Source organism: Anguilla rostrata, chromosome 7, assembly GCF_018555375.3.
Source record: "Anguilla rostrata isolate EN2019 chromosome 7, ASM1855537v3, whole genome shotgun sequence".
Classification (NCBI taxonomy): Eukaryota; Metazoa; Chordata; class Actinopteri; order Anguilliformes; family Anguillidae; genus Anguilla; species Anguilla rostrata.
Window position 1 is genome coordinate 20,839,588 of NC_057939.1, and position 15,604 is coordinate 20,855,191.

Sequence of the window (15,604 nt, forward strand, 5' to 3'; positions counted from 1 at the left end):
CAAACAATTCCTTTTCTGGCACTGGGGTCATGACCTTTGAATTGACTCTTCCCAGTAAATGTCATCACTCGGCTACAGCTACTGTACGATGATACATTCCACCCTCAACATTATTGCATTCCTGCAATATTATAAGAAGATATTACCATTGTTTCCATGGTAGCTGAGATGCCTCCTTGGGTAAATGTAATTCATTTAGTTACATTACAATGAATGTAATGAATAATGGATTCATAGTAAAACGTCCAGGTGGATTTGTGAACGAGCTCTGGAATTTCCCAGCAGTCTTATGAGACTGCTGTGAAACTCCCATGGGTTCATTCTCACTCTGTGAACTCAAATTGTTTAGTCTGAGTTAAATAACATTCATTTTAAAGGACTTGCCTGATTACGGATGGATGTGGTGTCTTCAAGACATTGATGCAAAATGTGCTTTTTAATTACTTGTATATGTTTAAAGAATCCTTGAATTGTGAGGGAGCGCATTGTATTTACTCAACCATCTTCTCTCCTGCTGGTATACAGGGTCGTGGCCTCAACTCATTTGGGCTTTCCCTGTGCATTAATCTTAGTGTTGAGAGTGCAGAAGCACTTACAAGCACCAGAAGATACCAGATGTTTAATGGCGGCTCTGTCTGGCCAAGCAGCAAATCGAAAGCTCCCCCTAACAACCTAACAACAAACTAACAACCTCAGTAATGATGTTTCATTGATGTCTTTGAATTAGGAACTTGGAGGCTGAATGTGGGGAATGCAAGTTATTTCATATTTTGCGTTTTGTGAATTTCAACAGTGGTCTGTTCTCTTAAAGTTCTCTAAAGGCTATTCACATGTCCCTTATTCAGAATCACTTTGGTCGTGGAACTGTAAAATTAGCAACTTGGGGAGATGTTTCCTTTCTTATCAGTATAAAGAAACATTGGCTTTGGAGCCGACAAGAAGGAAGGGCGCACAGAACATGGCATCTGGTGGCAAAGGCATATTTTCATATTTCTTAGTTAATAGAGACTCCAGCCGTTTGTCTCACTGCGATGAGGGCATAACTTGTACTTCATGAATACTCGTTGTGAGATATTGTTTTAATAATATCTCATGTGGTCGTGTTAATACTATTCTTCATTGAATTAAACATTGACGATTTAGTTCATTGTTTGAGTGTAGTATCGTACAGCAGGTCTTATTCAGGAAGGAATTATTCAGATTAATACATGTACATATATGATTGTTAGATGAATAGCCTGGTAACTCTCAAATCCCTTATGATATTCATAAACTGGAGGCAGTGTATTTAATGATTCTGTCCTTGACATGGCGTACATGCCTGAATCCCTTATAGTATTAAAAAAATTATGTATAATTGAGAAAAATTAATGTAACTCGTGGGTTTGAGTCCTTGATCCTGTTCTTACCCCTGAGGAAGACTCCACATGAATTACATGTGTTTAAAAAAATCATATATATATATATATGTGTGTATATATATGTGTATATATACACACACACACACATATGAAGACTAAGGGGAGACATGATTAGGAGTGTAGACTTTGGCCTTATAAACTTGTCACCATGTGAACCTTGTGGCCTGGTCAAGCCAGCAGTAATCAAGATAAAAGCCTCGCGTGTGGCATCCCAGCAGCCGGTGCCAGCTCTGCCAGTGCACCGGGCAATTGCCCCGGGATCGCAGTTTCCATATTCAGCAGTTTACCGGGAGTTTACGCGGGGTGCTGCCAAACAGCCTCTCCTTCGGCGCCTCGCCTCCTGAGTGATTAATGCGCCTGCCTCTCTTGGCCCGTCGCTGCCAAACCGTGGAGTTATTTTCCCATCATCCGGGATCGCTGGCCTTGTGCTGCGTGAGGCGGAGAGGAACTGTGGAACCGCGGTACGCAGAACACTTGGATTTTGCCGTGGCTCTTCGGGGGGGGGATTTGGAACGAAGCCCCCAGAACTTATTTTGCCGTGCAGATGAATGATTTGTTCTTAAATCTTTTTAGCATTTTTTTATGTGGAGGGTGGAATGGATGAGAAAAGAAAAAAGATAGTGGCACTTGAGCTCCACTCCTCTCCATACGGAGATGGGAAATGCAGCTTGATGCTCTCTGTTCGTCCCCTCTGTTGCTAACAAGGCCGCGTGTCTGGCTGTGACAGCTCCCTGTGATTCAGACACATTGAAGCCTTCTGCCTCTCTCTTATTGGAGTGCCTCTCCTTCCATCTCACCCATTGTTTTTTAATGGATTCTTTAATTTATTTGCCATAGGTTGTCTGTTCTTTAAATTACTTACAAATTAATAGGCGATTGATCGATGCCTGTCATGGGACTGGTGTTGAAAATTATGTTTGCCGAGCATCGGATGCTGTCTTTATACTGGCATCAGTGTTTTCTCCGCTTGTCCTTGTCAAATAAACCAATTAATAAATGAAATTATACCTGGTGATGAGCTGGGTAAAAATAATCATTAGTTTTTTTCCCTACCTAAATGAGATGCCCTTAAAAGAACCTTGAAGGCTGGCTTTCTGTCACCTCGGAGAGGCCAAAGGCAGCCCTCGAGAGAAGAAACCTTCAGGAGGCCGTCTCCATTATTGATGAGGTTGCTTTGTTATCCGGGATGAGGCCATAGGTAAGAAAGGCTAGACGGGCCAGTCCCTGTGGATCTGTGGGAGGTCACGTTGTACTGACGTTGTACTGACTAAAGGCTGTTGGTAGCTTAGACCAAAGCTCTGCTCTTTCTCTCTCTCTCTCTCTCCCTTTCTCTCCCTCTCTCATTCTCTCTGTCTCCGTCTCTCTCTCTCATTTGCACACGCCAGTCAGGCGCAGTTCCTGAGGCGATGTCCTGTTGCTTTCTTCCTCCTCCTTTCACTCATCCATTGTTGATCCAGGTATTCAAAGGAGAGGTCGCTGACTTGGCTTTCTGCATTCTGCCCCTCCCGTGTCCCAGGAGACTCTAAATGTTGAATCCAGGGTTTTTTCACAATAGCTGCATTGACTGGGCTGGCAGTGGTCACCCCCAATTCCCACTTTACCCCTCCACCTGATGGCGGGGGTCTGGGGTCAGCATTGCAGGGGCTTCAGTATGCAAAGTCAAGGCAAGCCTAGCTTTTAGAGCCTGCCATTGAGGGGACCCACAGACAGGTTATTTTCTGGGCATTGCCTGATCTGCTTTCACTCATGGACATTTGAGGTTACTGTCTCCTGATGTTGCAATTAGCAGAGCTATCCAGATGTTTCCTCTGTACCCCTGTTACTCAAAGCCTGGCCCCCAAGGGCCCAGAACTGCTGGTTTTCCACCCTCCCTTTTCCTGGGAGTCAGGTGCGATGACAGTCTGGCAAATGAGTAGTACTAATTGTGCAGTTCATTACCTGGGAGAAAAGAAAACCAGGGCCGGATTTGGATTTGAGGGCCAGATTTTAATATACATGCACTATACAGACACAGAAACTTGTGTTTCAGTCTGACCCCGTAAACTATGTCTGGGTTAGCCATGTATTCAGAATATTGATCTGTTGTCTCATGACAGTATAAGCAACTGTGCAAATCTCAGACTGACCTGACTTGAACCTGATGTTGTCTTAGTGGTTCCAGTGGTTATTCTTTTTACAGACACACTTATGCAGATCGACTTACAAGGACATCCTGACAAGATAAATAGAGTGATTGTCAGTAGAGCAGCAAAAACAAGGTGCGGAATAGTAAGCAGCCCTTCAATGATAATGAGCATGCCGTGATATAAGCGTACAGTCATAATGGCTTTTACCATAGGCTTATTGTGTAAAAGCAATCGTAAAATCACCATCACCGTATATCACTGTATAACAATGGTGCGTATCTCAGCTCCAGTGAGTAAACCTGCATTTGGTGTGATAAGGTGTGAAACGGCTCTGAAGAGTTTCACTCTGAACTGTAGGAATCAGGTGTCTGGCAGTTCCTATGTCTGACGGTATCTGACATTGAACACGCCAGACCTCTGGGGCATCCCATTGAACTCCGTCAGCTGTGTGGAATGGCCTGGAGCAATTCCACTGAGGTCTAGAGCTCCTGGACCGCTAAACTCTCTCTCTCTTGCATTTTCCCACTCTCTCTCTCTCTCCCTCTATATGACTGTTAAGTTTTCTCGGCCGGCCTCCTCGTCCACAAGGGAGGCTCTGTGAATGGGGCCCTCAGCCTCTGCACAAGTGCTATTCCAGGCCCTGACACAAGGGGGAGACACCACTCCCAGCGATAGTGCAATCCCACCTCTGACACCGCAGTGTTTATAAGTCCTGCTCCAGGAAGTGCTGTACCCTGGCCTGCTGCGCTTACACATGCTCAGAGAATCTCTCGCTCTTCCTGACCTTGCAGCAGGCTACTTCCGTCAGCGCCCTCCCCATGCAGCCCTCTCTCACAGCTGGCGATAAGAAAGATAACAGCCCCCCCTCCGCACCCTACTCCTGTTCACAAAGAACAGGCTTGTGCTGTAGTGTGAGACCATCCCCATATGATGAATTATACTGAAGCTCTATGGATTTCTCCTCTGTGTTGCTTGCAGACTACACGGGCACGTCCCATCCCAGTAGCAGCAGGGTTAAAGAAAAAATATTTTCCTATGCTCAACTAAACGTGTCATCTACATCTATGCGTGAAGGGGTTGGCAATATGTGGGAAGGGGGTGGCGATATCAATACCTCCTCTGAAATTAAAGAGCCAATCAAGATAGCTATTTGTATGAGAACAGTTTTTTTTCCCTGCATGCCTGCAAACAAACTTTGCGTAATGGTCGCCTCCCCTCTGGTGTCGGTGACAGTATGAGTCATGGGGGAGCTTCTGCCCGCTCCTGCATGTTCTCTGATTGTCGGTCCACTCCCCCGTAGCATCATACCGAGTGTACTGCAACTCAGCGTGGGTTAATGCTGAGCAGTACAGAATTAAGCAAGATTGACCTTTGACCCCTCTCCTCAAAGGACATAATGACTGGGGAACTCTGGGTGACCCTGCGACAGAGCGACCCAATCGCAGTATCGCCATCTGACTGCCTGTGCGCCAGTACCGCCAACCCTGCCAGGGAGAAGTAAACAGACGCTGTCGAACACTGCCCAGGCTGCAGTAATAACCCTAGCCTGCCTGCTAGAGAGCACCCTGACAAATACAGTCCAGAACCATCTGGAACTTATTTATATATTTATTAATAGACAGAAAACTGACTGAGAGCTGAACTCCCATTTGAAGCAAGGCAGGCGAGCTGGAAAAATGAGGGCTTGCGTAGCCAATCAGTCAGCTGGGTTTTTAAGCTACACGGAGGGCCTGAACCTTCCCTGGGTGACAACATTCCCCATGGTCTGCTGCACGTCAGAACTTTGATGCTCCAGATGGTGTCCCATTGTATATATATATAAATGCAAGGAATCTTTTGCCCCCAGAACAGGTATAAATGACATCAGGGAGGCATTTTGATGCAAGGCTATTCGGTCAGTCTGCTGTTCCGTCGTGTTGTAGCTGTACATTGTTTGAAGGCTTGTCCCAGGTTAAACCATGGAAGGATACAGTGCTTTGACAACAGATGCATGCAGTCTTCTGGCCTCTTGTGTCTCCCAGTGAAACTTTATGGTCTTCATGATGGAACTCCAGGAGTGGGCATCTGATAAAGAGAACATAGCCAAAATAGTCACTGCTGCTCTCTCTCTCTGTTGATGGGCCTAGGGCCTCAGTTTTGATGGTGCACTCCCTCCATATTTAGTGTTCTTTACACAAAACACCAGGGGTACGTTGTGTCAATATTTCCAGTGCAACAGATTTCATAGTCTGTTTACTGTCCTCTGAAGGGATGGTTGATTCAGATTGTCTTATTATGATTCTTATTATGGCCTGGAGTATTGGTGGCCTGGAATATTGATGTATATTGACATGTTTTTGTCATTTTATCAGTTATTGTTTTGTCTGAAAGCATCTTGGCTCAGTCAGACTGAAATATGTTTTGGACAAGGATGGTTTACTCTAATGCAGTGATCTTCATTCCTGGTCCTGGTGGGCCGCAGTGTCTGCTGGTTTTAGTTATCACTCTAGCTATTCAGACCCAAGGAACCAGGTGACTGTGTAACTGACTGCCTTAATTGATCAATTAAGTGCCAAGTAACACCAAAAATCAGCAGACCATGTGGCTCTCCTGGACCAGGACTGAAGACCACTGCTGTAATATGTCCCAGAATGCTGTGCAAAGCAGTAAAGCACTCATACAGTATAATTATTGCATCTGTTTTTATTTTGTGGGTACAGTGGCCGCAAGAAGGTCCTGGGTTCAAATTTTTACCACCTGTTCTGAATTTATGTCTCTTCTCTCCTGCAGGTTATACTCATCCTGACGAAGTACTACCATGCAGACTCCACCAAGGTGCTGGAAAGCTCCCTGTGGAGGTAGGTCACATGTCACTCAAGGGATTCTCTCGATGATGTCACATTTGTCCCCCTCCTGAAATTTAAGCATCTTTACACACCTGTATGCTTAAAGAAGCATTTCCAAGGGGAGGCACGTCTCTGAGGGGAGTGGCTTGTGAGGGGGTGTGTCTTTGGCAGTAGTAGGGTTGACAATGAGCGGATCTTCCACAGAGCTTCTCTGAAGGTGGTGCAGTTTATCACTCATGAAGAGCAGAAGCATAATTTCCCCCTTGTGCTGTTTTTGTGGATTTTCAGTATTGTCACATATTTTTGTGCGGGTTCCTTGGTTTTGTATTTCTTTGCTTCTTTCGCTGTCTGGCAAATTTGTCCCCTCAGGACTGAAATAACAAGCTCTTGCAGAATTAGAAAAGGGCAGAAACATTCCCTAATTAGAACACTGCGTCTGGCTGTGGTTTCAAAGTTCATTATTGTGGCTGCCATCTACTTGTATAAGATAATGTGCTAGGTTTGTTGATTTTGAATGAGCTCATTTGCCTTACACTGTACCCCTCTAGCCAGCATTATGAGTGTCAAGACACTGAATCCATTAAGGCAGAGAGCATTAAGAGAGAGCTCACTGGTTTGCACCACACACACCTACTGTATTAGAGAATGTGCCGGAGAGCTCAGAGTTACAATAGCTGGGGTGAATACTGGAGACCTGAAGTTTTACTGCGTCACCAGGGCACAAGGGCCTTGTTTCCATGACTCCTGGCTCTCTCCAGCATGTCTGCTGCATTAGAACGCACATGGAAAGATTCTGACTCCAGAGCACACGGAAGAGAAAAGGAAATTCCGGTTATAGAATACCGGAAAATGAGGGCAGGATAGTTCTCCGGCAAAGAAAGGAGAGGAAAGAAAGGGATGGATTCCAGCCCTGGAACCCTGGAGGAAGAATGGTACATAAAAGAATAGAGTCCCAGTTCAAGAGCTCTGGGGGAACCAAAGATTTGTGGTATCTATTTACCGTATTTATTTAGTCATTTCCACTGAGCTCTGCTAGTTCTTCATGGGCTGCACAACTCCCATTAAACTTGAAATATATAATGCCATTCTTGTGGTTGTATTTTCAGTTAGGGGCTCAATTAAGGCAAGAGAAAATTCTTATGAGAATCATTTTATAAAGCAGGTAAAATATGATGAAAGAAGCAGGTACACAGGAGGGAAGGAAACAGCCTCTGTTCAGCGCGCTTACATCTCTCACCATCAGCCTGACTGCTCTCCTGTTGTCCTTGAGGTTCTGCTTTGATGTCGTCAAGCCAGAGATCAGACAGCAGAAGAAGCAGAAAATGAAGGGTTCCTCTGTTTCTGACTGTCAGATGGTGCAGATCAAGAAGGTGTCTCACAGAAACAGGAAAGGAGGCCTCTCAGTTAAATATTGTGCCGGTGAGCTAAGAACCAGGACGGTATTCATCTTCTGCTTCAGTGCCACAACTGGCAAGTAAATTATTACAGATGAATGAATCATTACAGAAAATGCTGCCTTAACCTTCTAAATGTAGTAAAGTTAGAAGGTGAAAAGTTACTGTTTAGACACAGGGTAGTCAGATTCTCGCTGTAGAATTGTAGGGTTTTTTTTCCTGTATAACATTGTACAACCCTTCTGCTTGAATGCTTAAGTAGTTAAACTAAGGAAATCCAAGAACACTACAATAGCATGTCATGCCCAGCCACAGTGTAGTTTGTAAGGCAGTTAGTTGTTAATTGCTACAGTGCTTCGAACATGTGTGCAGGTTTTCTCAGCATGGATCAGCATTGTTTATATGCCAGGAGGTAACAGTTTGCAGTGGATGATTTATCTTTTTTTGGATGTGGGCTGGGGTGTGAATTAGTTCCTCTGAGTGGCAACTAATTTGAATCCATTATAAATGTGTTGTGGTTCACTTCATGAATGAAATGAATGACCCTAGAAAGACTTTTGGGAAACTACTTGGTGCACATTCACATATTTTTCCCAGACAGAAAGCTGTAGAGATAATGAGGAGATGGACCTCAAGCTGGGTTAATTTAGCAAAATAGCAATAATATTTACGCTCTCCTTTGCCCAGCGGTGCAGGGATTTGGGAGCGCACGAGATTAGAATTCCTCTCCTTTGTGCATCGTCATATATTGTCAGGGATTATCGTCGGCAGGACTCGGTGAAAACAGACAGGATATGTTGTGCTTGTGCCTCCGCAAACTGTGCCCCTGAATGCTCTGTGTGCCCCTCATTCAAACACCTGAAATGAGAAAGAGAGAGATTTTTGAAAGTGCAAAAACATAGAGAAATACTAAACATTAAACATTGTGTTTTGGGGGCAGGTGGTCTCTTTGCTTTGCTGCACAGGAGGCCAAGCATCCAGAAATGTGTATCGCCAAGCATACAGTCGGTTGCTTTTGAGCAAATTTATATTTAATCTTGTCTGCACAATGCAGATCTCTACTAAAGGCCAAAGTTAAGGTCAAGGGAATTTAAAGAATGGAGAAATAAACAGTGCCTGTTCCGATCAGCCGCACTCAAGTCACTCAGCCTTCCTGCCTTAGCGCACAAAGCCAAAGCAAATACACAATCCTCTGCTAAATATGTAAATGCCTATTTAGTGAAGCAGCGACTGGATTGAAACAGTGTAGAATGTGCTAAGGCTCTGGTTTTTATTCAAGGAGCGGTCCACAGGGCACGGTTGACGCTAATCTCTCTATGTTTTTCTCAGTCTGTTTCTCTCCTGCTCTCTCTCTTTCACTGTCTCTATCCCACTCCTTCTTTCTGTTTCTGTGCTTCCCTCTCTCTCTCTGACTCCCTCTCTCTCTCTCTTCTTTACTGTGTCTTTGCTAACACACCCGTAATTGCAGTCATGGGTAAATGGAGACTCACAGCACGCTGGCACTGGTCAATAATTGATGCGATTACCGTGGTGATGGCTATCTCCAGGAGACGTCCCTCTCTGCCGGGGCACGGCCCCAGGTGAGAGGAGAAAAGCTGAGTGTTAACACAAAGTGTGTGTGTGCGTGTGCGCGTGTGAACGTGTGTGTGTGTGTGTGTGTGTATGTGCGTGTGCGCGTGTGAACGTGTGTGTGTGTGTGTGTGTGTGTGTGTGTGTTTGCGTGATGTAGGCCTTTTAGGGCTATGCCTTTCACCTCACAGTGAACTTAATGCCTCCATTTGGCTCTTAAGTGCCTTCCCATCACCCATTTATAGATGAACTCTCGGCCATCTTTCAGGACGGGCTGCCTTTTCTGAATTTCTCTTCCACTTGTCGGGAATAACCGCAGGGTGTGAGGTTGTACTGGGGAGCTGGGGAGGAGGGTAAAAGAAGCAATGCATGCTGGGGGACGCGGTGAGGGGAATATTCCTCTTTAACTCCTCCCGCAGTCGTTTCTGTAGTGATGTGGCGTGAGGTCTCCGGGGAGGAGCAGTTGGCTGTGGGGGATGTAGGGGGACACCCCCAATCCCTCTCGCCTTTCCTGGGCCCGTGTGGATTATCCTCCCTCAGTGAGAATTAATGAGTGTGAAGACTCGCGGCTCAGGAGCGCTTCGCATGCAGCGGCGCGCTTCTCACGTACCGTACTCTGGTGTGCGAGAGGCCACGCCCACACGTGCTAGCACACACAGACCATCGCACACAGGCACGTCTGCATTTACATGGTGTGTTCACTTATGCATGAACAGTTGAGCATACATATCCACACGGACATGCGGTTACGCTCCCCATCTGCATGAACACACTCATATGTATACACACGTAAACACGCACTCATACACACACACTGCTATGTATATGCATACACACACACACACATTACATTTACATTACATTTATTTAGGAGACGCTTTTATCCAAAGCGATGTACATAAGTGCATATCATGGTCAATGGAGCACACACACACACACACACAAACACACACCCTCATACATATTCACTGTGCAGTTCCACATCCATAGACATCTGTAAGCTTACAAGCACGTGATTTAACACATGCAATATATAATTCATATCTACTTTGTACTTCTTTTGAACTTACGAAAGCGGGTAGCCCAGAGAAAGCACTGTGTAGTCCAACTCTTGATCTCTGGGGCTACATCTTCAATAATACAATACAAGAAATGATAATAATATCAAATAATAATGCACTGACCACTGTGCTTTGGTGAATCAGAATTAGGGACACTTCAAGAAAAACGAACAATCATACGGCCTTCTACCAGTTCACCAACAGGGGGAGCAGTCAGAAAGAGGGAGTTTTTTTTTTTCTTTCCCTCTTTTTTTCTTCCACCCCCTGAATCGATATAAATATCAAAACAACTCCCACGCATGGCCTTTGTCTCCTGGCCTGATCTCACTGTTTCACTGTCAGATTGAAATTTCAGTTTTACATTCCCCAGAGATACAGACATTCCTGATAAGCATTCAGTCATCTTTATTCTTAAGATGACAATGATGATGATCATAATAATAAAAATAATAATCATTCATCTTCGTCATCATGACTGTAATACTACATTTTAAAATAACCAATGCACTCTCAATGCACTCTCTTTTTATAATGTAATTCCCCGGAAATGGCCAATTAGTGGATTATGGGGGCTTCAGTAATAATCTCTCTCTCTCTCTCGCTCTCTCTCTCTCTCTCTCTCTCTCTCTCTCTCTGCTAAGCCAGATGGTGCTGTGTTTTAAATAGTTAATCGCAGACTGCACCGTCTCTCTCATTACGCTCCAGACCCCCATGCATATTTCATGCCCTTTGGAGGACAAGAGCTGCCATTCTGAGGAAAGTGCTTTTGGAATAAATAAATCAACAGGGCCAGTGATGATCCTGTAGACTGGTTAACTGACTGCATGTGGCCCTGAACAGACATGACAGAGCATGGTGGCAGAGCATGGTGGCAATGCAGAACGCTACACGCTATCAGTGCAGACCAGCTGGCCTCGGGAGCAGACATTCGCCAATTTGGTCTGGTGGGACACTGCCTGTGCCCGCGGGTGAGGTACTTAGCCTAAATTGGTCCAGCAGAAACATAATGGAAGTGTGTGTTCTGCAGGAAGCATTTGGTTGGTATATGCGTGTGTGTTGTTGCGTGTGTGTATTTGTGTGTGTTTGCGCGGAGGGGGCGGAGGCAAGCGTAGGAGGGGTAGCAGTTTTGTACTCCCTGATTTGGCAGTGAAGGCAGCATGCACTCTAAGTGCCCAAGGCCGGGTGGTGCTAACCGCGCTGACTGAATTAGCACCCAGTGAGTGCTAATGAGGCCACGATTGCAAATGTGGCTGTGAGTGTTAATGAGCCTGCGGGTGAGAGGGCATTGGTGGGGGTGATGGAGGGCAGGGGAGGGTGCTGTACTTGATCCAAAATTTTTGTTTACCAGAGGATTTCTGAGCTTGTGCCCTAATGTCGTCTACTGGTGTAGATGGCTGACGTTGTAGGGTGGCTGAAGTTGCAGGTTCAAATCCCTGGCGTGGCACTGTACCCATGAGCAAGGTTCCCAGAAAGTTTTTTATACATTAAAAAAACTATAAAGTAGTTGATATGAATAAGCAATAATAACTAATAATATTTATTATTATTATCATTAATTATTAATGATATTAATTAAAAATGAATAACAACAATAAGCAATATTGTTAGCCTCATATTTTAAATTTTCTTTATACATTAACCAACCATTTAAATTGTGAAATTGTGAATTTATTTAAGCCAAAAAGCTTTGTCTAACCTTCATTTCACTTTAGATATAGAGGATGAAATTTAGCCTTCAAACTCTTTCTGAATCTATCCTAGATTTTACATCAGATAATGCTTGTTTTTCTTCTCTTGTTTGGGCTTACAAGATTCAGTAAAGAAGATGTCATCCCAGTGTTGGGTCACAGTGACCTGCTGTGTGTGTTCGTGTGTGTGTGCGTGTCTGTGTGCGTGTGCATGTGCGTGTGTGTTCATGTGAAAGCTTTGTCAATTTTAAGTCCTTATCCTGTGACCGCTGGTGTTGAGGTAAATGCATGGCCATCTGGAGCGAGTATCGCGTTTCCTCGGACATTCTTTTCAGAATCAGTAACAGCACGGTGAAACTACAGACATCTGGCCCGCGGAGAAAAATGGGTCCCTCCGGATTTGTCCTTTTCTGCCTTGGAGAAAACAGTGAATGTGCTCTAAGCACAGGAAAGAATACTCTCTCTCCCCCCTCTCTCTCCCCCTCTCTCGCTCTCTGTTAACGACGCCAGCTTCTCAACTTGTGGGTTCTAAAGCAGCTCCGGAGTGCTCCCGGTGAAAGGTTGACTCGGAGGCTATACGAATAATTAGAACTAAAGTTTGTGTTTGTAGTGATCTGGCTCACAGCATGGTGCAGAGGTTGCGTCTTATATAGTGTATTCGATGCTGTAGGCATTCTTCACGTGAAACACATGCAAATCTGAAATAACCCTGCTTGTTTAAAGTCGCCTTTCATGGTTCAGAATGAATTTATGTTTTCTCATTTTGCTTCTCGTTCCAGAGCCATTGTTTTTGTTTTGACTGTAGGGCAGGGAGGCAATTGGGGACAGTAGATGGGGACATGTTTGCTCAGGTTTTGAACTGCGTGGAAGAGAGTGAGGGTGTGAGCGAGCTGTTTGGCTGATGAACGAACGTGAGAGAGTTGAGTGTGTGAGTCAGCTGTGTGTGTGAGTGAGGTGTGCGGACAGCATATGTTAGGATGGTGAAAGGGCGAGGGTTTGCGAGTGGCTGGGAATCCTTGAACTCGAGGAGTGAGAGAGTAAATGCGAGTGAGTGAATGAGTGAGTCGATAGGTGTCCGTGTGCGCACGTGTGTTCTTGTGTGCGTTTGCTGGCTGTTGTGCGAAGTTTGAAACCTGGAGTTCAGGGGAATGTGCAGAGTAAAAGGTTCAGTGTCAAATCAACTCTTGCAGAGTACATACAGTCCCTATTGGACTCGCATTTACTCTGTTAAGTGGAGTTAGGAGTTAAATTGAACATTTTACCGTGTGCGAAGCAGACTGTATGTGAGCAGGGGAGGAGGCTGTTATGTGGGGCAGTGCAGGGTGTATGCAGGGGGGACTGTGGAGGGGGACTGTGGGGGATTTGACTCCATGCGTCTGGAGAGCTGTGCTGGATCGCTTAACCCGTCTTCTCTTCTGTCCCATGAGGGCTACCTGCATGACGGGGAGCTTACGCTAGCCTTTACCCCATGAATAATGCATCTCCCTCTCGCACACAGAAACGGAACGGCGTCTTTCCCAACCGGCCTCTGCCTTAGCCCCGAGCCTCCTTCACCGGCAACTAGTCTTCCCACCATTCAGGGCCTTTTTACAGACAATAACCACGTTCATTACTCATTTTTACACCTGCTTATGCCATGAGTTTTATGCTGGAGTCTATTTTTTAAAAAGTGCTTTAAAATGAGCACCAAGGGAATTTCGATTAGCCAAACACACAAGCGGCCAAGGCTCTAACCTGGGTGTGCTCTCACAGAAGCACAATATTACTGGATGCCTTTTAATAAACAAATGGGTAAATTCAATACACTAATTGCAACATATTTTAATTAGCCTGAGACTGGGGAAGGCATTTAGTCAAAGTGCCATGGCACTTTGCACTAAGGAATTTGCATTTGCATCATTATGTACTGTACACTAATGGCTATTAAACACTTTAACCACGGTCATCAGTTTTGGAGGTCACTAAAATGTGTCATTCAATAAATATGCTGCAAAACCACCGTTGTGGTTAGATTAATCCCCCAACTTTTACCACAGCTGGAGTGAAGTCAACATTTTGGAGATGGAAGATCGCTGGTGTGTTTCCTGTTGCTTGCTCTGCGAAGGGTCGGTCTGGAGAGGGAGAATGGGAGAGCGGGGGGAGTGAAATAGGCAGAGGGAGAGGAGGGGAAAGAGGATAGATAGAGAAAATGAAAGGAAAAAAGGGAGTAGTAAGTAATAAGGATTTATTAGCAGCTACTAATTGAGATTTTAACCTTGTGTGCTGGCTACAATGGTGTTTCACCATGCCAGCAGGGCAGAGGTTGGTTTTGAGGTAGAGGGTGGGCCGGGGAGGGGAGAGGCGGGGGGGGGGGGGGTGCATAACTTAATAACATCCAAGGAAAGTAGGAAACCTGTCTGACTCAACAGGCAGGTGAAACGCATTCAGACACATCACTGATAAAAAAAAACAGCAATATGACACATTTAGTACTGCTTAAGAAAACTGGAATTTCTGCTCAATACATTACATCAATCTCAATGCAGTACGGCTTCTTTCACAGATATCACAGGACACTGCTGTCACACGCCACTCACACCCGTTTGGTGGACAGAAGAGTTTGAGACAGGGAGATGAGGGAATTCCGGAATATTCCGGTATTTAGTTTATCTTTGAATACAGAGAGAGAGAGTGCAGTCCTTACATAAATAAATAAAACTTCTTCTCCTTTCACCATCATGGGATCCAGGTAAATAAAAAAATTGCCAAACAGTTTTCAGCTTCTTGCCGGTCGGTTTAGCTATTTCTCAGCTTGGGGATTCCAAGGTCACAGACACGTACTGGGAAGAGAGCACGCATTAAATACCTGGACTAATTGGTGATGCACTCCTTTTTGATTACCTTTATTCTACTTTTAAACTTGTAATTGCACTCTTTTGGTAGAGGAAAAGGAAGAGAAAGTCCTCTGAATATTGCAACTGCGTATCTCCATGCAGGAAGTGTGCATATGACTCCCATGTAACTACATGCTTGTGCCATTCCATTAGGGTCCGAACAGAGTCTCAGATTAGGAGCATGCCTTTGGATAAAACAACCAAAAAAAGTTAGGGTTCAGGAGAGGGGAAGGATTTACAATTTGACCTTTTTACAACGTGTAATTGTATAAACCCATTAGCCACTGTACTGTAGTCACAATGACAGCACAGAACACTCTCTTACAACATTACATTGTGATTTAATTTATAAGTTACCGGCAGTCAGCAGTTTTTCCCCCCAGTTAACTCCCGAATGCATCCAGAGGCCAATCGGTGATTACAGGCCATCAGAGTGGATGTGACACGCGTAGGTTACTGTGCAGCTGTGGACGGCGTATCCGCGCTGTCTTATCAGACATGAGCGAAGCGAAGGCAATGGGCGGTGGCGGTACTTCTTCTCCTAAAGAGGACCTGTTTTTCTTTTTTTTTGTTCTCCCCGGCATTTTAGCTGCTGAATGAAACATGTCAGGCGTGTGTGGGGCGGGTTGGGAGTTAGCGGGGGGAGC

At 45.0% G+C, this 15,604-nt stretch overlaps 1 protein-coding gene across 5 annotated transcripts in view; it reads left to right on the forward strand.

The window, feature by feature from the left end:
- sorcs2 (sortilin-related VPS10 domain containing receptor 2) overlaps positions 1-15,604 on the forward strand; it is a 245,011-nt gene that overhangs the window by 65,817 nt on the left and 163,590 nt on the right. For all 5 annotated transcript variants that reach the window (XM_064343610.1, XM_064343611.1, XM_064343612.1 and 2 more), the window contains exon 2: positions 6,317-6,384. In XM_064343610.1, the coding sequence (XP_064199680.1) occupies positions 6,317-6,384 (68 nt within the window). The remainder of the gene's footprint in view (positions 1-6,316; positions 6,385-15,604) is intronic.